Source organism: Acomys minous, assembly GCF_964271855.1.
Source record: "Acomys minous genome assembly, chromosome: 16".
Taxonomy (NCBI): Eukaryota; Metazoa; Chordata; class Mammalia; order Rodentia; family Muridae; genus Acomys; species Acomys minous.
The window spans coordinates 34,370,312-34,391,777 of NC_140498.1; the positions used below are offsets into that span (position 1 = coordinate 34,370,312).

General features: G+C 46.8%; 1 protein-coding gene across 1 annotated transcript in view; it reads right to left on the reverse strand.

The window, feature by feature from the left end:
* SLIT3 (slit guidance ligand 3) overlaps positions 1–21,466 on the reverse strand; it is a 584,284-nt gene that overhangs the window by 195,130 nt on the left and 367,688 nt on the right. Inside the window, exon 5 of the mRNA XM_084761243.1 lies at positions 782–853. Within this exon, the coding sequence (XP_084617369.1) occupies positions 782–853 (72 nt within the window). The remainder of the gene's footprint in view (positions 1–781; positions 854–21,466) is intronic.

The following is a 21,466-nucleotide window of genomic DNA, read 5'->3' on the forward strand; positions in this document are numbered from 1 at the left end:
TCTAAAGGCAGGAGCCTAGGAACAGGGGAGGTCACACAGGAGAGGACCATAGTGATTAGGCAAATTCAAATACGGAGTGTTAGGACAAATCTGCCTCTGCACTGTGGTGGCAGTGTGTGGATGTGCCTGTGCTACAACTGCAGGGCTGTTCACACTTGCTCTAGCAACCAGTGTGTGCAAAGGAAATTGAAGTCTGAAGACTCAGGTCCAGGGACCAGAGTGTAGTCAACCTCCTGGTGTTGCTATGGGACTAGGGTTGCGTAGACTGTTACTACTGGGGACTGATACAGGGACCCGTCTATGTTTTCTTGACACTCTCTGTCAATCAATAATGGTTTAAAAATAAAACGTGAAGAACAAACAAATGAAAGCCATATGCAGCAGGAATGGACTTGGGCATGTGTCCCCAAGGTCCTGGGACAAAAGTTCAAGTGCTGTTTCATAAGAGGCTGCTGGTGACCAGCCCATTTATAACCATCATCGTCATCACTGTCACACCACCGCCATCTTTAGGGCTTGAATTTATTAAATACTACGAATGAGACTGTTACTTCTTTCTCTCCCTCCCTCCCTCCCTCCCTCCCTCTCTCCCTCCCTCCCTGTACCGGATAACTTGCCACACAAGACCCTTGGAGAAGCTAGCTAGCATCACAGCCATGGCGTTTTGGTATGGTCAGCCACCAGGACTGCCCTCCCCAGTTTCTTATACTCATTCTGGCCAGAGAGCCCAAGTGAGTTCCGCCTGCTGCAGCGGCGACGCAGCAACACAAATGGCACTTACAGGTTCTTCACGTCTGCGATGCCTCGGAACGCCTTCCTCGGGATGCCCTGGATCTGGTTTTCGCTCAGATCTCTAAACAAGGAGAGAAGAGAGGCAAACCAGTTAAAGACTGAGACCACAGTCTGTGCATCTCATTATGATAACAAAACCCCTTGGAGGCTGCCTGTGCAGCCCACCAGAAGGGTTGGAGGGGCTGTTTAGTCTCAGGCCCCTGGCTGTTACAAGCCGGCACATTGTTCTGCACAAGGAGGCTTCTGCAGAAATGGTTACTAGGTTGGAGGGAGGGGGGGGGTGGTTCAGCTTGCCTCAGGGCAGGCACTGTGGGTGGTCTCACACCTCCAGGCCACGAGCCAAGACTGCAGGTTATTTGCTACACACACTGCACCCCATTCAGTTTTGGCACCTCCCAGACAGGATCCTTACTCTCCTCCCTTCAAGACAGCCCTCCCCCCAACTCAAGGTCAGCATCACTCAGTCTCCCATTTCTTGGGCAGTCCTTTGAGGCTCAAGTTTTCTGCTCTTGCCATTTGGGGGTTGGAACTGAGCCTGGTCCCTGTGTTTTCTGATAGGCACAGAGGGTCTCTTATGAATTTACACACACACACACACACACACACACACACACACACACACACATTCAAAATGAGGGTCCCACCCCTCATTGTGCGCCCCATTCATACTAGTACACTGGCTGCATCGAAGTGGGTATAGAGGGTACCCTGTGTGGCTAGCTCCAAGCCCAATCTTCTCCAAGGATTTAAGTATCTTTCAGAACCCCAATTTCTTTCCTCAGCAATCATGCAGGCCTTTTCGGTTTGTTTCGTTCTCTGGTCTCATTTTTTAGTTTTTGTTAGACCCAACACGTGCATTTGTTTTCCTTCAGACCGCAAGCCTGCCTGGATCTCAGGAAGGAACCAATCCATAAGACCCATCATGGCCCCAGGCACATGAGGCAGCACTGCCCAACACTGCAAAGCAGCGAGGCTATTTCTCTACAGCCGCATGCTGCAGGAGCATCTTCAGAAAGGATGGAGAGAAGGGAGGCGTGAGTGAAGATGAGGCTGATGGACTGCCAGCCCTCTTTGCTTTCTTCAGATATAGAAGGTGTATACATACACATACTTAAACCCAGATATACATTCCTGGTATCTTGCGGAAATAATGAGGGGGAAAATCCAAGCACAGACACAACCACTGCTATCATTTATATAGAGTGCATATAAATTTCAACAGCATGATCTCTTAATATATGGGCTATTCTAAACCATTTTTTCACAGGCTATACTGAGATCATCTGTCTATGTCTTTGCCAAGCACATCAATGCCAACATTTTTTAATGGCCACACAGCATCTAGTTCCTTGTATGGCTGCATTGTTAAGCGGGCGTTGCCTCAACTTCTGTCATGTAAAGAAACACCAGGTTTGGATGAGCACGATGGCTCAGCAGGTAAGGAGTGTGCTACCAGACCCGACAGCCTGAATAACACCTCTGCAACCCACATGGTGGAAGAACTGAACCAATTCCTATAAGTTGTCCTCTGACCTCCACATATGTGCCGCAGCGTGTGCGGGCACATGCATACGTGTCCACACATGAAACAAAATAATTTTTTTAAGGTTTTTTTGAGACAGGGTTTCTCTGTGTAACCATCCTGGCTTTCCTGGACTCGCTTTTGTAGACCAGGCTGCCGAATGTGTTTTAAATGGAGACGTCAGGACATATTTCTCTGTCCATAACCTTGGGGACCCTTCTCAGGCATGTCCTTGACATAAGATCCTACAATAAGAACTTGCTGGGCACAGGTTAAACCTATCCTGGCTGAGTCCACCTGCAGAGAGATTTGTCATAGATGCTCACATTTTTGAGGGCACCTCCTCAAATGCTACTGAGAACTTCAAACGTGCATGGAAGAAGAGGGCAAGCATCCACGTTCCGCTGCAATTCAGAGAGTCTACAGGGACACTTTGCAAAATGGGAGGAGGGGAAAGCAGAACGCAGAAGAGAGACATCATTTGTGACACGCTCTGAGCAGCTGTCTGAAACTCAGGACTAGTTGGGCTAGCCTTGGGCTGCTTTTAGGCTCTAAACCGAGACTTCCTCTTGTGATAGGGTCCACCCACGAGTCCTAGACACTACTGGGGCTGTCTAGAAGAGTGCTTCCCCCATCTGGAATGCAGTTTTCCCTTTCTACAACTGATGTAAGTAAATTCTGGTGCATAATGAGCTCTGTTGCAGGCTCCCCCAGCCAGGCCTGATTCAATGAGCAGGGCTCCAGCCTGGAGACGGGGCACCGAACAAAAGCCCACGATGACAGCAGAGGTCAAGCAGTGTCACCCAGGCCACTCGGCTGTTCTCCATCAGCCTCCACAGAGGGGGCCCAGGTCCTGTCATCCGACTAATGCAATTTCCACCGGGCATCTGTGCAGCACTGGAGGCTCCCTCAGCCACAATGGGCCCAGTCTTTCCTGTCGAGGCCAGTCTCCAGACCACAAGCTTCTAGCCAATACCCTGCCAGCCTTTTCTGTTATCTCTGGCTGCTAGGAAGATGGGGCCTGGCCACAAGTCTGATAAATGGCTGATGAGAAAAATCGGGGGAGAGGGGAAGAAATCAAATAGGAAGAAGGTTTAGAAGTGACAGCTTTAAGCACTCCTGGAAGCTGGAAGAAGATGGCACATATTCCTGAAAGGTCATTAATCCATTTTGAACAGGATACATACTGAATCATACTGGGCAAGCATAGTAGCTGCACAGAAGTTGTGCCGTGGAGTGCTGGGTGATGAAGATAGGAGCGTGGCACTAAAACAGAAAGAGACCATGTACCGAGGGGAGACGATTCTAGTAGGCAGCCTGCAGGCTAAGCCCTGTGTTTGGGTGAAACAGCTGCTTTGGTTTTTTTCTGGTTACTGCGTCCTTCCTGTGGCTGTTTCTACTTTAGGGAACCCAGGGAAAGGTGTAGCTTTCTTTCCCATCTCCTTGTCACTGTATTCCCCACACCCGACCCCTATCCCAGTGAGTAAAATAGTAGATCGTAGGGAATTTATCCATCCCCATGACAATCAGCTTGTAAATTTTATTAATTTTATTTTCCATTTAGTCTCTCTTCTCTGGCTAACAATACCACAGCCGTGCATCTGCAGGATTGTATATTGATTTCATAAATACCTCCAGTGGGCTGACAAACTGACAGATTTAATGGTGTTACTGATGGGGCGTGGAGGAGGGGTCAGGCCTGGGTGCTTCGTTTTTTTTTTTTTCTGGTAACCATCCCTTCACAATTATCACAGGGCCTTTGTGAGGCTTTCTAATAGTGTGTTTATCTCAGCATGGTGTCTGAGCACGAGCTATTGTTACAGCCAATCCTTGAAGAGACAAGAGCAATCATTTTGGCCGACAATTAAATAAAAATAACAAAATCTGTCCATGATGCCTAAGAGCCTAGTTCTGGCCAATTGCTTGTTTGGGCTTTAATATCTAACCCTTCACAAGAGAAAGAAATACTCAGAAATGACCAGAAGGGCATTAAAAAACCCTTAAACAGAAGAAAGGCACAGGTTAAAGAAAGGTTGGGCTATCCAAAGTGTGCTGGTTTTTTTTTTTTTGGCGGGGGTGGGGGGGAGAGGGTACCAGGAAAAAAGATGGCAGGTTGGGAAGGCTTTCTTGGTTGGGAAGTGGGCTATGGATCAGGATGCCTCTTTAAATAATTAGGCCTCTGAAAGCTAAGGAGAACCGCATTAGCTAAAGTGCATTTTCCAGCTTCCGGAAAATGATTAACCGACTGATTATTCCATCCCAAAACACAGGACCAAAGAGGACTTATTAAGGAGACAGTAAGTCAAATAGGAGGTGGCAAGAATGGACATATCCTACATCCAGCCTGCCCTCCCCCAACCTTTTTAATTTACTAAAATGCTTTGGACACAGATTAACTTTCTTGGCAAATTTATTATTGCTTCATCTACTTTGAAACAGAAACCGCGGACACTTTGATAAATGGATTGAAAGGTTGTCTAGCTCCAGAGGAGCTTTTGAAATGCTTCTTGGGCTCGCTCCTCAATGTCAGGCATGCTTTGTTCTCAGGGCAACAGGGAATAGCAGTCCTTGCTTCCAGTCCTGCCCCTCCAGGACTCGGGGTGGAGACACTCTGGTGCGTCCACTTGCTTTGAGTACACTCATTCCAACTTGTCTGTGTCAAATGGTGGTTTCTGTATGAGGATGTTGGGTAGAGGGATATGCTCCAGGATTTCAAACCTAAATGACTATAAACTTATAGAACGGGTGGAAACTTCCAGAAGCATCATGAATGCTTGTTTCTGAGGTGCAACGCATGACTTCTAAGTTATACGATCATGCACGTTGCTTCAGTACTCTGATTTAGTTCCTTCATCTTCCAAATGGGACACTGGTTTAACCAGCTTCCCCAGTTGTGGGAACAAACTGTGAACATGTGTAAAGCATTTTGTATACCTGCAGCATGGAGAACATTCTGCACTCAGTGCTTTCCTCCTCACTTCGGTTTGGGTTTATGTGACTACCAAGGTCCCCAGTCATCACCCGCAGGACAGGCATGTACTTAAAACCGGGCACAGAATAAAACACACTAGTGTTTTTAGTATCCTTTCCATGAAATCTGAGTGGAGACCAACGCCTCCCTCCCCATGTTTGACTTTTGATCATTTCCTTAGAGTTGAAACAATAGAGACTGGTTCAAAAAGAAGGTCGAGAGCAGCCAGGGAAGCAGATCAGTCCCTCGCTTGGCCATCATCAGAGAAACTTCCTCTTGCAGCAAATGGGAACTAATACAGAGAGATAAAGAGCCAGAAAATACTCTTGAGAGTGAGAGACCTTGGGACACTCAGCCCTAAATGGGATGTCTCCATGAAATCCGTCCTCTCAGGGCTCAGGGACTCAGGCGTGGAAAGGGTGTTTGAGCCAGAGGGAGTAGAGGACACCCAAGAAGCAAGGCTTTCTAAATAGAGTACAAGTGACACACACACACACGAACTTGGAGAGACTGTTGCAGCATGCACTGGGCCTCCACAGGTCTGTTCCAGAGTGGGCTTTAGAGCTGAAGGGCAAGTGGACACATGCCCTCCCCACATCCTAAACCCAGAAGCTGCCTCCAATTGATAACCATTTGTAAATACAATTTTTCTTCAAGGGAGTTTCACTGGGGGAAACAAACCACTCTTTAGGGAAGGCTGCATGCCCAGCAGCTGATGGCCAAGAGAAAATAAAATCAACAGCGTCTTTGGAAGTTCTCTGTCTGAGAGTGAGGTGTGGTGGCGCACACCTTCAATCTCAGCACTTGGGAGGCAGAGACAGACGGATCTCTGTGAGTTTGAGGCTAGCCTGGACTACAAAGTGAGCCCAGGACAGCTAGGACTACAAAAGAAACCCTGTCTCAAAAAAACAAAAAACAAAAAACAAGCAAACAAACAACCCCCCCAAAACAAAAAACAACAACAACAAACAAAACAAAACAAAAAACCAAACCAAACCAAAACAAAACAAAACAAAGAAAAAAGATCTAGTCAGGGCATTTTCTTTTTAATCTTACAGGTCCTCTGCATATATATTATGGCTCCTGGCTTTGTGTTTTTATGGGATTCCCATGTGTGCAAACATGTGTATCTTTGTCTATGTACTCCTTACGATTTTTGTTTAGTTCTTTTTCTTCTGTTGGTTTTTTTTCCTGCTCTAATATGTTTGTTTTTCTTTTATTGTATTTATTTTATTTTTATTATCCCTTCGATGCCTGTTTGTTTTCTAAGGAAGGACAGGAAGGGCGTGGGGGCGGGGTGGGCGGAGATGGAGAGGAACTGGGAAGAGGAGGCAGGGAGGAAACCATAATCAGAATATATTGTGTGAAAAATCTGTTTTTCAATACAAGGGGGAAAAAAGAGAAAGAAAGAAAGCAGGAAAGAAAAGGGTTGAATTGGCTGAGATATCAGGACTCCAAGATTAAACAGTGGATTAGCATCGTCCTCTAGGACCTCTGTACAAGAGAGAACAAGCAGTAAGGCACGAAGAAGGAGATAAAGGAAAACTTACTAGTGTCTTTCTTCAAGGAAGGGGGCTTTGCAGCCCTGCTCCAGACAATCTTCGGTTAGGGACCACCCATGAGAATGTGAACTCCCCAGCGTAAGCGCGAGTGACACTAACAACCCACAACAAATTGCCAAAGAGTTCCCAGCTATGAGGCATCAGTTAAGTCAAAAGCTACTGGGAATGGAAGTCCGGAGCAGAGGCAACAACCTACCCATTCGAAGACGGCTCTACCCATTCCAAGACAGTTTCAAAGACAATTCTCAGTCAGGAAGTCAGCAGCAGATTGAAGGAAGTATCGCTCCCCAAACAGGAATTAAGAGCCCACACAGGAAGTAGTTAATGAGTTTTATAACTCCTTTGTCTAATGCCTCAATCCCTTCATGCATAAGGCTATTTGATGGTACCTTTTCAGTAGCATTTAAAAAAAATCCATCAATTCTTGACTTAGCCAAACCAAAGCAGAACATGATATAAAAAGTGTTCATATTTGGTCCTATTGTTGAATTTGGGATCAGGGTGTTGGATTACTGCTCTGATTCTCTTTGGTCTAAATATACATTAAAATTACTTTCACATTCTTTGCTTGTGGTAGCTGGGGATTTGCCCATTGGCTCACTCAACATATCAATCAAAACTCGTTTAGGGATGTGAAGATTTCTGACAAACCAGTCACAAATCTAACATTTCATGTTAGATCCTCAATACTACTCCTCTAAAAAACTAACCCTTGGGCCTCCTCTCCCCAAAGCCCTAACTCCTAATATATGATATTCCTGTGACCCATCACTTTGCTCTAAGAACTAAAGAAAAAAAAAATATTGTTTTTCCTTACTTGATGCTATGTGGCAGGAGGGACAGACTTGGAGGCAAAATTGTTCCCTGGGGATTTCACTGTGTGGACGTGAGGGAAAGATTTATCTTAATAGGTAAATCTCTTCTGCAGGCAATTTATCTTAATAAGCAAGATTATATATTTGCAGTCGGGTCACTGTCAAAATCAAATGAGCACTGAGCTATGTCTCCGCTAAGAAGGCCAGCTCCCTCCAGCTGGTTATGTCTAGTCAGTGGTGTCTTGTGTTGCAGGGAGATGACAATAGTGTACTGGAACAATTTCCTGAAGAACTGCCACCTATCGCAAGGACACAGAAAATCCAAGTATGAATGGGGGGTGGGGGGTGGGGGTGGGGCAGAGGGAGGAATGACCCACAATCACTTGCCAGCATCCCAGCTGTGTTTCTGGCTCCCACTGCAGAAGTCTGTATTGAAAAGTGAATGCAAGGCATCAGTAAAGATGCTTGTATGCCGCCTTTCCTTACATACTCATCAGGAACTTTCCTCATCAGTTGGGTGTTTAAAAACAATGGATTGGACTGCCAAATACAAATAGCCAAAACACTATGAATCAACATTTATATAATTCCTGATTGTTTTGTGGCTCTTCTTGCTGTAGGTAGTTTATTGTACATATGTGTAATAATGTAAATTTATATGTAAAAATACTTAATACAAAAAGGACAGTGGATTGAATGTCAGTTTATATTATGTTTCCCTCAGAAGACATGAGTCGAGCCCCTACTATGTGTTACACCCTACTAAGTATGAGAATACAGAAGCAAACAGGACTGACCACTGTTCCTTCTGAATCTAATGCTCTTGGTTAACCTAGATACATTGACAAATATAAAATATGCCCTGCACACCTCCAGAAGTGAGAGCAATGTTTTTAATGCTTCTCGGGTTTCAACAAGAAGAAAGCCTGTCTTTAAACACACACTGCTTCTACGGCTTTGTCTTTTGCTCAGGATCCAAAATTAATTTGAGTTTTTAGAGCTTGAGAGAAAGATGCTAGCCTGAATCCCCAAGATTTTTGGAAATGCAATCTGGCTTCTTCAGGAGCTAAATAAAGCTTTGCCTTTCAGAGTTGACCATATGAAGAAAGTCATGGCGGGATAAAGATGTGGCTGATGTGAATGGAGTCAGCCATACTCAGATGACCGGTCAGAATTTATAGGTGGTGCTGCAAAAAGGTAGGTAGCTTGTTAATTGTTATGTAGTCAGGAAGGAGCATGGTATTGTGAATGGGTCTCTTCACTTCACCTTGGTGTTTGAAAGAGACACCCCGAGGCCATTCAGGATGTGATGACTACGCCTAGGTTTTGCTTAAGTTTACACCAGAAGAGGGGGGACTGGACTGAGATGCTGATGAGGCAAGGCTAGCCAGGAGCTACTGGGCCTGAGTGAGTGGGAAAAGATTTACTCATTGCTTATGCTTTACTTTGAAATACGTACAAATTTCTTATAAAAAGTTAATGGGGACCCATCCCAGATCTATTACACCAGGCACCAGATGTGTCCTGGAGTCGAACTTTTGAACAAGTCTGAGAGTCACACACGCAATGTTAGCGCTGAGTTAGGTGCTAAGTTCACACCCCAGTTTTGTTGTTTAAGCGGGCTCTATCTCTTTAAGGACCCATTCAATCCTGTCACCTCCAAGCTGTACTTATAAATTAGGCTCACAGAATGGAAAGCCAGTGCTTTTTAAACCCCACCACTTTTACTTGACTAGTAGGAAGCTAACACACCACAGCCTACTGCCTTAAAAATGTTAAGTCTGTCTGTGGGGAAAATCTTGGGCCTTAGATGCAAAGGTGTTCTCGAAGGCTGCTAATCATTTGCAAATTGCCTGTGGTATGAACAGAGTGCCAGAGTAGTCTGAATTGGGGCAGGGGAAGGGGGGGAGGGGAATTTGTACTTTGGAAGACTGCTCAGGAGCTCACGGAGGAGGCTGACCCAAGAGGGGCAAGGAGACAGTAGGCATTTCTCCCTTCACTGTGATCCCAGAGAAATGGCAAGGAGACGCTAAACCATTTGGCTCCGGACTCTCCCAGACCTCAGAAGAGATGCTTGCTGCTGGATAAGGACACTCCTGGAGGGGCCTTTCAGACAAGTGGTTTCCTTCAGTATTCATCAGGGTCCTCTAGGGGAGAAATCACAGCGGGGTTGACACCTGGGCTGAGCAGCCACAGTCGAAAACAGTGCTGGAGCTGGGGCCTAGGATGCCGGCCTGGGAGCCAACGGCTTTGGAGTGACTGTCTTTACACAAGTGATGAGCTGCTGTGGCTACAGAAGCCTGTGCACAGAGAAGTCACTTGTTTGCTCTGATCAGTTGTCAGCATGGGTGTCCTTTGTGTCCCTTTCCAGGCAGACATTCTAAAGAGCACCAGTTCAAATGCTTGGGCGGCTGCTGAGAAGGTAAATAAGTGAGTCACGAGGGCAGTGGATGACAGTGACACTGAGCTGGGCCTATGCAGGGCAACAGACACTAATTTCCAACGAGCCAACACTAAACATCTTCTTACCTAGTCAACAGGACATTTCAGCATTGGGTTTCATTTGACTGGGAAGCTAAAGTTTTTGACCAGCGAGGGGACACAGACCATCAACCTTTGGGAAGCCTGCTAATTACAGAAAGTCACCGACCTAAAGGTATGTGACATGAGCCACAGATACAGTTTAAAAATTTTCATTAGTCATATTAAGAATGGGAAGAGGAAATGGCTGAAGGGTCAGCGAGATGGCTCAGCAGGTAAAGGTGTTTGCCACCAAACCCGACAATGTGAGTGTGATCCCAGGACCTGTGTGGTAGGAGGAGGGAACAGACTCCCAGATGCTTCTGCCTTCCATGTGTGTACCATGGCCCATGTGTGTACCATGGCCGTGTGCATCCACACACACTGAATGAATGTGTAAACGCTAAAAAAAATGGTTATTAATATCATAAAGCACTTTACAAACATTGTGTTTAAAGTATTCTCACTTGTCATGTAATGAGCAAGTCTTTAAAAGTTGATGTATATTTCATGTACACCCCAATGGGTTGGACTAGACCACATCCTAAACGGTCAATGGCTACATATAGCTACTTCCTGCTGGCATGACAGGGCTGTGCCGTGCTAGAATAAGGGCTAGGAACTCAACTGTAGCTTCACGATCTCTCACTGTCCAGTGTATGACGTGGGAGTCTGGGTGTGGCAACAGGAGTGGAGGATAGCCAGGCAGGGCTGAAGCTCACAAGATGCTGGGAAGCAAGCCACAGCTTGAAACATTTGGACCATCAAGACAACCCTCCCGAGGACTGCCTTCCAGCCACACAAAGTTTCCAGTTGTTCAACCTACCACTCTTCCAGGGCTGGCAGGGTTAACTAACACTTCCCGTCCAAACGAAAACTTTCCTCATTTAATTATTCTCCGTGACTCCAACTAATGCTCTTTTGGTTAATGAAAGAGCATTATAATTGACCGATCATCTCCAGCAAAAGATGCGGAGTCTGAGCTTCTCCACAGCTCAGTAATCCCTAGGATTATCACAATTTAGCGACAAGGCAGTTGCATTAGATGGGATTGGGGAGCGCTCATTAACAGCCCAATTATGCCTTCTTTTCTAGGCTAGTCTTCCTTATGCCTCTAAGTGGCCCAGGAAGCACAAACAAGATTCCAACAGCAATGCAGATCTTCCAAAGCCCACGCTCATGCACATTTCTGTGCATTTGTACATCACTGGGTACCCACTAAAGAAGTGGCTCTCAACCTGAGCATCATGACCCCTTTTCTGATATCCTGCATATCTGATATTTACATTAAAATTCATAACAGTAGCAAAAATTACATATATATATAATATATATATTAGCATCGAATAATTTTATGGTGGGGGTCGTCATAATGTGAAGAACTGTATTAGAGGGTTGCAGCGTTAAAAGGTTGAGAACCATTGCATTAGAGTCTGTGTGCATACACCTCACTACGTACCTGTCAGAGTTCCTGTGTATAAACATCATCATTACCCATTAGAGTCTCTGTGTATGTATGTCACTGGGTACCAACGAGAGTCCTGTATATGTACAACAATTACAACCTGTCAGAATCCCTACATAGGTACATCCTCAGGTACGAGCCAGAGTCGTACCCTCTGGAGGCACCTCACTGTGCACCTGCCGGAGTCACCACATATGCCTATCACTATGCACCTACCAGAGTCACAACTGATCTTTGGATGTGTCAGAATTGGAGGCTGGAAACCTGATTGCAAATCTTGAATTTTGTACCTGAGATAGTGCCATGCCAAGTTTTGGGCTTGACGGGATCTTTGGTTTATCAGCCTTGTGTAGGGGAGGGGTTCGCCTGGTCCAAAAGAATGGTAACATATACTCTGCATTTTGTCTTTGTTTGAGGTGGTGTGTCTGCCCCGTGGGGTTGGGGAAATGCTGCCCCGTGGGGTTGGGGAAACGGGGCTCACTTCGAGGCAATCCGCCCTCCCCTGAGCCTGACATATTATTCTGCTTCCCACCCCCTCCCCCCTCTCTCCTGGCAGCCATCTGAGGCTTTCATCCCTAATTTGATTGTCGTAGCTGACACTGTCAATCTGAAATCCAGCAGCATAGCTAATGCTGGCTGGACAAGGGGGAAGGCCGAGGATGAGAAGGGAAGGCAAATTCATCTCAAGAAGTAGCTTTATGTAAATCGATCCTTTGGCCTGAACACTAGAGCCGGGCATTTGCTGATTAATTGGAGAAGTGTCCTTGTCCTCATGTCTGCTGTGGAGAGATGGTCCAAAATGAGTCCTCTTTTTTTTTTTCCTCACAAAGACATTCCCATGCCAAAAAGCTTTTACAATTAGGAGATGAAACCTTGTGAGCGAGGGGGAGGTGATGCTGGGGAAGCGGCGGGGTGGGGGGGTGGGGTTTGGTGCTTTATAGAATTGTTCTGTGTGGAAGCGTGTGCATTTGGCCTGCTTGGTGATTAATTGCTAGCTGGGTGTCCTCTTTTGTCTCTAAGTTGAAGACTGATATCCTCGGTTCAGAGGCTGATCATCCCGGAGGTGAGATCTATTTAGGCACAATTAGCAAAAACTGAGAGGAGGGAAAACCCTGTTTCCAACGATTTTTGCTTTTAGTACATTTCTATTTTCAGTTAGAACTTGAGTTCGTTTCTGTCCCTGTCAGGGGGGAGGGGGAGGGGAGGATGTGAACGATCCAATCGTTCTTTCATGTCGTTTTCACCTTTCCTACAAAAGAGAGCTTCCACCAAACGGAAGGTCATTTCCAGAAAGCTTCCACAAAATAGAAGATTGTCTCCAGTGTGGTCCTCTTTGCTCAGTCCTGGTCCCAAGCTCCTACTAAATTTGACTTCTCCAAAAAGCCAGAAGTACATTAGCCACCTGGGTCCTGGCCAAAGAATTTTGGATCTAGAGGGCTTAGCTGTCCTTCAGCTTATATGCTTACTGGCGATGAGCTTGTAAAGCTCCACCGTCTTTCTGTCCGCCCCCCCATAACTCAGCCGCATGTAGCTTTTGCTGTTATGCACTGTACTTATCTTAAAATATATTTGTTGGATGGATAAAAAACAAATCTTAAGTAAAAGGGATTTCATGCCACTGTTTGGTTCATAGATGCCCCCAGAATACATCCCCCGCTTCGGATCATTTTATCCTCCAAATCCAGTTTGTTCCTTCTGACTATCGAGAGTCCTCGCTACCCCCACCTCATCAGTCTGTTGCCATTCCCCGTTGAGGGGAACTGTGTTTCGTGAGTAATGTCACTTGAACAGGCAAGGCCTCACTGAGAGGTGCAGTGAGCTGAGCTGAAGTGTGGGAAAGAGCAGCCATACCAGGAAGGCAGGCTAAGTCCATGGCCCGCCGGGTTTCTCGGAAGAAAACTGAGGCATGGCCTGAAAGAACACAACAGATTGGAAAATGTACTCAATGGTGAAAAGAGTTATACGCCTGGCAACGCTTCTTCACCAAGAGAGTCCCTTGCTCATCTTCTGAAGCCTGGTACTTGCTAGGTCTGGGGTTAACAATGAGATGCCAAGCTCCAAGATGCTTTTGGCACACACTGGAAGAGATGCTGAACATGGGGGCTAGGCGGTGGCAAGGTTCTGATTGTCTCTGGGACAGTAGGTACTGTGACTTGGTTCCTCCATTCCAAGCTGCCTGAAAGACCTACAAACTGATACTGAGGATTACAGGGGGGAAAGAAATGTGAAGAAGAGAGGAAGCTGGAAAGGATGGGGAGACTGAAGCGCATCCCTAAGGTGTCCTGCTCTGCTGGACAGCGTGGGCAGCCCAAGCTCCTTAGCTCCTCCCTCCTCTAAGGGTTTGAGTGGGCTGGGGACGTCTTGGCTGTAGCTGCTCAGGGCCTGGAACTTGGAATGCAGGGCTGCAGCTCAAGGAAACGTGGCTCGTATATACCTGTTCTTTCTTGTAGCTTTTCAGAGCCCCATTAAACAAGTGAAACCTCCACGGTGAAGGTGAGGCGCTATCCCAGGGCCATCTGCCGATAAAATCGATAACACCCTCAGAAGGGCTCAAAATTATCTTCCACTAAAGGAGGAAAGCAATTCAGAAAGAGCCCAACAAACACCCGGAATTACAAGGCTGGCTTCTGGGGGCCAGACTCGGGCCAGACGTACATAGGAGCTTAAGTCACCACGATTTGTTAATAGTATACATTTCTCGCCACGGTCCCTGGCACTATTCATTGTTCTATTCAAAGGGATTTCAGTTATCGCTAATGATTTCACACTGTGGATGTCTGGGCATTGCCTAAAGAGACACTGCTCTCTTACTTATGTGACGATGGATGCAGATCAATAGATTTACATCTTGTTTGAAGTTGACACTAATGTTTAATTCCAGGCTTGCTTTTGCTTCCGGATGCTTAGCTCTAAAGGTTCTAGACGAAGAACACGAGGACTGGGTGAATCCAGGGAACCACAAAAATGAAATTAATTAGTACCGAATATGACCTACTCGTCTGGTACCAAATACGATTAGCTCCCTAGTCTCTGACAAACAGGAAGGGACCTCCATGGTGGGAACCAGAGAAAAAGGATAAAGGTGAGACTTCTTCAGAAAGGCCTCCGTCGTCTCCCTGGGTCTGCTCACTGGCTAGCCCTCAGACATAGCGTATCGTGGTAACAGGACATCTTTCCCACCTATCTCCAGCATCCTGCAGTGGGGTGTGTGTGTGTGGGGGAAATGATGTCTCCAGCATCCTGCAGTGGGGCGAGGGGGGGGGGGAGGTACAATGATAACAACTCAGCTCAGCATCTGGAAGACTCTATCGTGAACTCCAGCTTCTGCTAGGAGAGTGTGACCAGACCACACTGTCTGAGTCTTGGTTTCCTCGTCTATAAAATAGAAACCATGACATTCCGGATGTGAGAGAAACTCCGGTGAGATGGTGAATGAATTCAGAGCTCATCCTTCCCTGGCTTGTGCAAACACTCACTCAATAGTGTTATCAATACTTGAACGTGCTGAAGTCAACATTCAAGCTTTCTAGGAGACAGGTCAGTTCCTGCCCTCTTTCCCCTGAGACTTAAAGAGTGAGTGGATTGGATCTTAAAGTTCTCCCAAAAGTCTCAGTCCCAAGGTAGTAGGGGGATGGAAGACTTTAGAGAACCGGGGGTCTACCGAAAGGTATATAGATCCTTGCAGTGTGCTATTGAAGGAAGCAGTGTGACTCAAGCCCCTTCGAATGTCATTTTCTTTCCTAAATGCAGTGCCTCATCACAGGCCCCGGATGCAGTAGGGCCAATAGGTCATTGACTGGAACCCCTACAACTGTATGCAAAACCCGTTTCTCTTAACAGGTTGATTGTCTCAGCTATTTTGTTATAGTAATGAGCAAATAATCCATGCACACAAGAGCTCCACCCCTGAAAAGCAGCAATTCCAGTTCAAGTTTGGCATGAAAGGAGGCAATGACTGGGCACAGCAATGCTTCTAACAGTCCCTCAGGGACACTCTTCTTTATAGATCTGTAGACTACAGAGGGCTTGTAGAGTGATGGGCACCTAGTCTAGAGCAGCCCAGCTCCCTGTCCCTGGGGAATATGGGTGGGAAGTAATCAACTGGGCAGTAACTGCTGTGATGCTGGGGAAAGTGGTAGGAGACCTCACAAGGGGAGGGCAAGAAAGACAAGCCTGAAGGCACCTGGGTGGTTGGGGACAGCGAGCTTATCTGTGAGACCGAAGCCCTGACAAGAGGGACCAGGAGCAGCTTTGCACAAAATGCAAGGCCAGGGCCAAAGTATTCCTCGGCTTTGGGAGGATGCTGAGGATGTGGGCCACCTTGCAAAGGCCTATTAGGAGGAAAGGCGAAGGTCCCTCAAGGCAGTTATGAGAACCGAAAATTGTTGCTTGTGACACCAGTTCCTCCCACGGGGAAGGTAATCCTTATTGCTCATCTGAAATGAAGATCATCATTACCAGGTGACTACAGCCGACTTGAAGAGTCAGGTACTGCGGGTCAAAGCTAAGACAATGAGAAGACACGGTCCACAGAGACAACAAAAGGGGACAGCAGGGATGACATTATCTCTACAGACCAATCGCTTGAGGCAGGATGCTGGAGCCTCCTTCCTATTACCAAAGGTTTTGGGGTAGCTGCTGAAAGAGCTGCTGAAGTCAGTCCCCGGAGCTAGTGGGATGACTTAGTCTGAGCCCGTGGTCCCCCTTCTAAAAACAAAGGAGAGAGAGAAAAAGGGGTAAAGGCAGGGTCAGACAGGTAGAGGGAGGCACAGAAAGGCAGAGGCAGAAACAGACACAGAGAAAGGTATTCCCAGAAGAAACCCTGGAAGGGTGACCGGAAATTAGGATGGAGAGTGGTAAGCGCGCATACTCCCTAGCACCCTGCTCCACAGGTGAGACTGCCCAGCAAAGGCTCTTCCCAAGTTCCCTATCATTGGGAACCAGAAGGGTGTCTACAGTTTCCATCGGGGCTGCTCTTGGGACAGTGGCATGCTCTGTTAGCGTGGAGGCATGCTGAGCTCAGGCCTCTGCACCACAGTCCAGCCTTTGTCCCCCCTTTCCCAAGGTAACCTCCTCACCCAGGAAGGATGCGCTCATGACAGGAGAGGCTTGCAGGGGTGGGGTGGTGGGGGGCAGAGCTTTTTGAGTCAGTTTGGAGCTCCAGCAGCTCCCATGTCCTGTCTGCCTGAGCTGCAGGAGCCAGATACAAGGTCTGAGTGGAGCAAACTTGGGGAGGCTTCAAACTTTTTACATTACGAAGCAAGTTTTTTTTTTAAAGCCCCATAAAATTTCAAGGCACATACTTAATGTTCAAATGGTTGAATGTATTGATCTCTGCCCATCCTCTAGTATCTTAAGTTTACCCAGAGGACCGTTTTATTTAATTAACTCACTGCTTTATTAATATAAATATTCTCCTATTGATCATAAGAGGGCCTGGCAGGCACTCAAGCTGGGTGTACATCACCTTCACTTGCAGCAGTGCCACTTAGAGGGAGTGGCTGGCTGGGAATCAAGGAGAGTGGCAGGAAGTGGTCCCTGGGGGATGGCAGGAACAGATGAATCTATAGCAATTTTATGGAGGGAGGCTTTTTTTTTTTTTAAAGATACAGCTTCTTGCAATCTCTTAAAGGAGAAAGCATATGGAAATGAGACACGAAAAATGGTCTTGGCTTACACATATCAATTAAGCATGTCAATATTTTAATTAAATCTTTCAACTAATGAGATTTATCCCAATGAATATGTTTTATAGTTATAATAGCTTTTTTGGCCACTGTTCAAAATGTCAAATAAATTGTGAAAAGGAATTAAAAAAAAAAGAGAGAGAGAGAGAGACATAATTGACGTTCTGAACCAAAGCCAGTTTCTTCCCTCTCTTGCTCCCTTTCTCTGCACTCATGTGATTTTACAGAATGTATGGAAAGTAATGGGCCTTATAATGGCTTGGCTTTTTAAGACTCTTTTAATTCTTCAAGTCTAATCCTTCTTATCAGCTTCTCTGAGGTTCACACCACTGAACCTGCGAAGCCCCCACCCTACCCTCACCCGGAGCTTGCTCCTTACTGGAAGAAAGCCCCACCCATGGGCCCTGGTAATCATAACCACAGACAAAATGACACAAGGTGAAAGGTGCTAACTAAACGGTATTAACAAAGTGAAGACTCTTTTCTCTCTCTAGTTTTTCTAATACTTTTCTTCATCAATCTAATTTTGTATCTAGCCGACATATTTCTCTAAGGATGGCAACTGAAAAGTACTCCTGAACAGGTACAGACTTAAAGACACAAACAGGAAGGGAAGACGTTGTAAGCGACGCTGGACATTTATTTGTGCTGCTGCTCCGGTTTCTTCTCTGTAAACCAGGGAGAGTGAGTAAGGCGGTGAGCACCGGCCCACAGGTTCAGGGCTACAACCAAAATGGGCAGAAGCTACAAAGAGGGTGACAGAGGGGACATACTTTCTTCTGGGGGGCACTCACCCAGAACACACACGCACATTTCTAAGACTGCACATTCTAGTCCCCAAATCTAATCCAAGCAGTTGCGTGGATCCCGCCCTAGAGACGGAACTGGAAGCAGGCTGAGGGCACCTCTTGGTCTTCCCTGCTCCACCATTCTCCCCGAGAAGCTGAAGCTAGCCTTTCCATAAGACACCTTCTTCCCAGTTCCCAAGGAAGTAGGGCTCCAAGCAGACATTCCTGAGGGAAGCAATGGTCTCTATCCTACACTCCAGAATGCAGCTCACCCTCCTGGCTTGACTGCGTTTGCTGTCATGACCTAGTCAAGGTTAAGAGAAAGGCCTAGATGTCCTAAGCATTAAAACGAAGCATTGTCACTCAGAGCTGTGGCCTTTGACAAACTTTAAAGCCAAACTCCAACCTTTCTGCTTCATGGACAGGAAAACTGAGGTGCCAGAGACGAAGGACTTGCCATTGTCCCTAAGCGTGGGACAAGAACCAGGTCTGGGACCCTGTGGAAAGCTCCCATTTGTTCTAAGTGTGACTCAGGTTTGTAAAAAACGGGGCAGGACAACGATGTAAGGGAAGGCTGACTTAGTGGCTGTCATGGATCTGGCTGCCAAGGCACACCTGCCTGAGGGGGTTAACTAGACAGTTGCCCTCCCTTCTTGGCCAAAGCTTTGCTAAGTGTCTGTGCCACATGAATAAACAGTCCTTCCAATGCTCTGCCCACATCTAAAATGGATCATTTTTCTTCCTTTGAATTTAAATTGAATTTAAAACGGGCATATAATAATTGTATACACAAATATGATTTTTGATGCATGTATACAGTGTGCAATGATCAAATTATGGCAATTAGCATATTGATCACCTCAAACCTTATTATCATTTCTTTGGGCAATTTTAGATCCTTTGGTCTAGCTGTCTTGAAAGATAACTATAAATCCGTGTAAACTGCAGTCACTCACCCGTTCACGCACCCGATATCTCGGAGCATGCCTCGAGCACTTACTCAGAGTGAGATGTTGTTAGGGATGGGGACAAGGGTGGGATGTTACAGATCTTTGTTCTTGGAGCTTATAGAGCTGTGCAGACATCAGATTCACGACAGCTCCACAGATGAGGGTTTTTTAGATTGTGAGGCGCTACAGATATGCACAAGATGCTAAATGAAGGAGCATGTGGAACGGATGAGCTCGGTCCATGCGAGGCAGCCAAGGGAAGGGAGGCATGAATGGGCATCTGGGGCAGGGATAGGAACTACGGAAGTGAGGCACAGAGGCTGTCAAAGTACGACCATCATCTGGGGACCGCTAAGAAGTGCAAATGCTCAGATCCGATCCCCGAATGTCTAAATTACGAGCTGGATCCGGGGGGAGGGGCGGGGCGGGGGGCGGGGGAGAGAGACAACCACTATTTACTTAAAGATTTGCAAAGCAGTCCAGGCTAACTCATGATCTTCCTGTCTCGGCCTTTGCAGTGCCGAGATTAGAGGTGTCGGCCACCATGCCTGGTTCACCATCTACGTTTCGAATGGCAGCCAGCACCACCACCTGTGAGGGCCCATGTGCACTGAAGCTTGAGAGCCCCAGACATAAAACACGCACTGTAGTGGGGACAGTGTAAATGCTGAACACGTAGCACACATTCCTTTGAGCAGCCGACTGAAGTGAGTGGGATTAACAGTGGGTGAGGGGAGGCTGCAGAGGTGGGTGAGAAGTGTGGAAGGTATTAGGCCAGCGGGGTCCTGTCTGGTTATGGCCTGAGGACAGGAAAGAACACGGAAGAGCTCTGAGCAAAAGGAACCCAACTGTTCACCAAGCGTTGATGTTACTGAGACGCTCATCCCTAAGCCAGCGGATAGACAAGCCCAGGTCCTCCTCATGCTGATTTGGGGGAGCCAATTAAAAATTAACAGATACTTAAATGCACATTTGCATATAAATTTTCATTTAAAAAGCCACAGACTGTCACTGTCGCACCATATGCCTATCCTTCATTCAGTTCTCTGCAGAGGAATAAGCCCCGAGTCTTCCCACACATGAAGGACAGGAGATGGATGAGCAATGAATTCCAAAGCAGCCGGAACCCTGGGGGTGCAAATATGGTGTCCCCAGAAGCTCACTGCTCTTGTTTCATCAGTATTTCCTTGGCAGGAATGAGTTAAGCACCCATGGGCTCCTCAGCCTTCTGTAAGAAGAGGGAACTGGCTTACATTCTGACCAAAAGGTAGGCTTTGCTCCATGACTCAGTTTCCAGAGAGTCCAGGCTGGACTGGTGAGCCCCTCACTTGGTCCTAGTTGCCTTGAAAAACATGGAAGACACCGTGGCGGCATACTGTGAATGAGGCAGGGTGCCTGGGTATTCTAGAAGGAGCCACTGCTATGCAGGGGTGGTTCGAGCGCACACCCCTTTACTGACCCACCTTAGTCTCCACCTGTCTTGTGCCCTTCTGCTGTCACTGCCCCTGCCCAATCCCCAGGTCTTTTGTTTTTAAATCATTTCCCTACTTCTGTAAACATCAGGGAATCATGGTGGCTTCGTCCAGCATCTACTGTAGAGGCTTATACGGATGTTTCCATAGAGCCCTGATGCATTGAGCAGATGACACGGGGCTTCTCATACGGAAGTGGGGAGTGCGAGGTGGGGCAGTAGGGAAGGCCTGATGGAGTAGAACTCCAATACCATTAAGGTGCTTTACGCATTCTGAGCAACCCTAATTCCTTCCATTTGCTAACAAGGAAATAGGCACAGTGGTCCAGGTCTCTTCTGCAGGATTCAGCCAAGTGACGATGGAAACCATGGGCCTTTACCCTATCTATCCTGCCTATCCTATGCCCTGACCCCAAAGCTTAAAGAGGATCACTGGGAGGGAGACCCTATCTATGAGGACTCTCAGCTGAGTTTCACTGTCCCTTGCTGACCAAGGTCACCAATTTGTGGACGTTCTGGATAAAAAGAAAAGAAATTCATTTCCACCCTGGCCTTTCTAGTGGAAAATGCCAAGAAGAAGAGAGAAGATGGACCCCCAAAAGCCTAATCCTATAGTCTTTATCACTAGCTGGAGGCTAACCACAGCCCAAAGCCAGAGGCCCTAAGGAAAGACACTGCAGAATCTCAGAGGTTCTGACTCTTCTGCCTTCTGTTAATCCAGAAAACCTTATTTCAGAAATAACGACAACAAACTCTTACATAATAACACGACACTCAGTGCATGCTTGTAGTCCTGTAAGCCACTAGCTCTCAACCCGGGTGGCTGAATGAGCCTTTCACAGGAGCCCCCTATAATATAACCTGCATGTCAGACATTAGTATTATGGTTCACAACGGTAGCAAAATTACAGTTATGAAGTAGC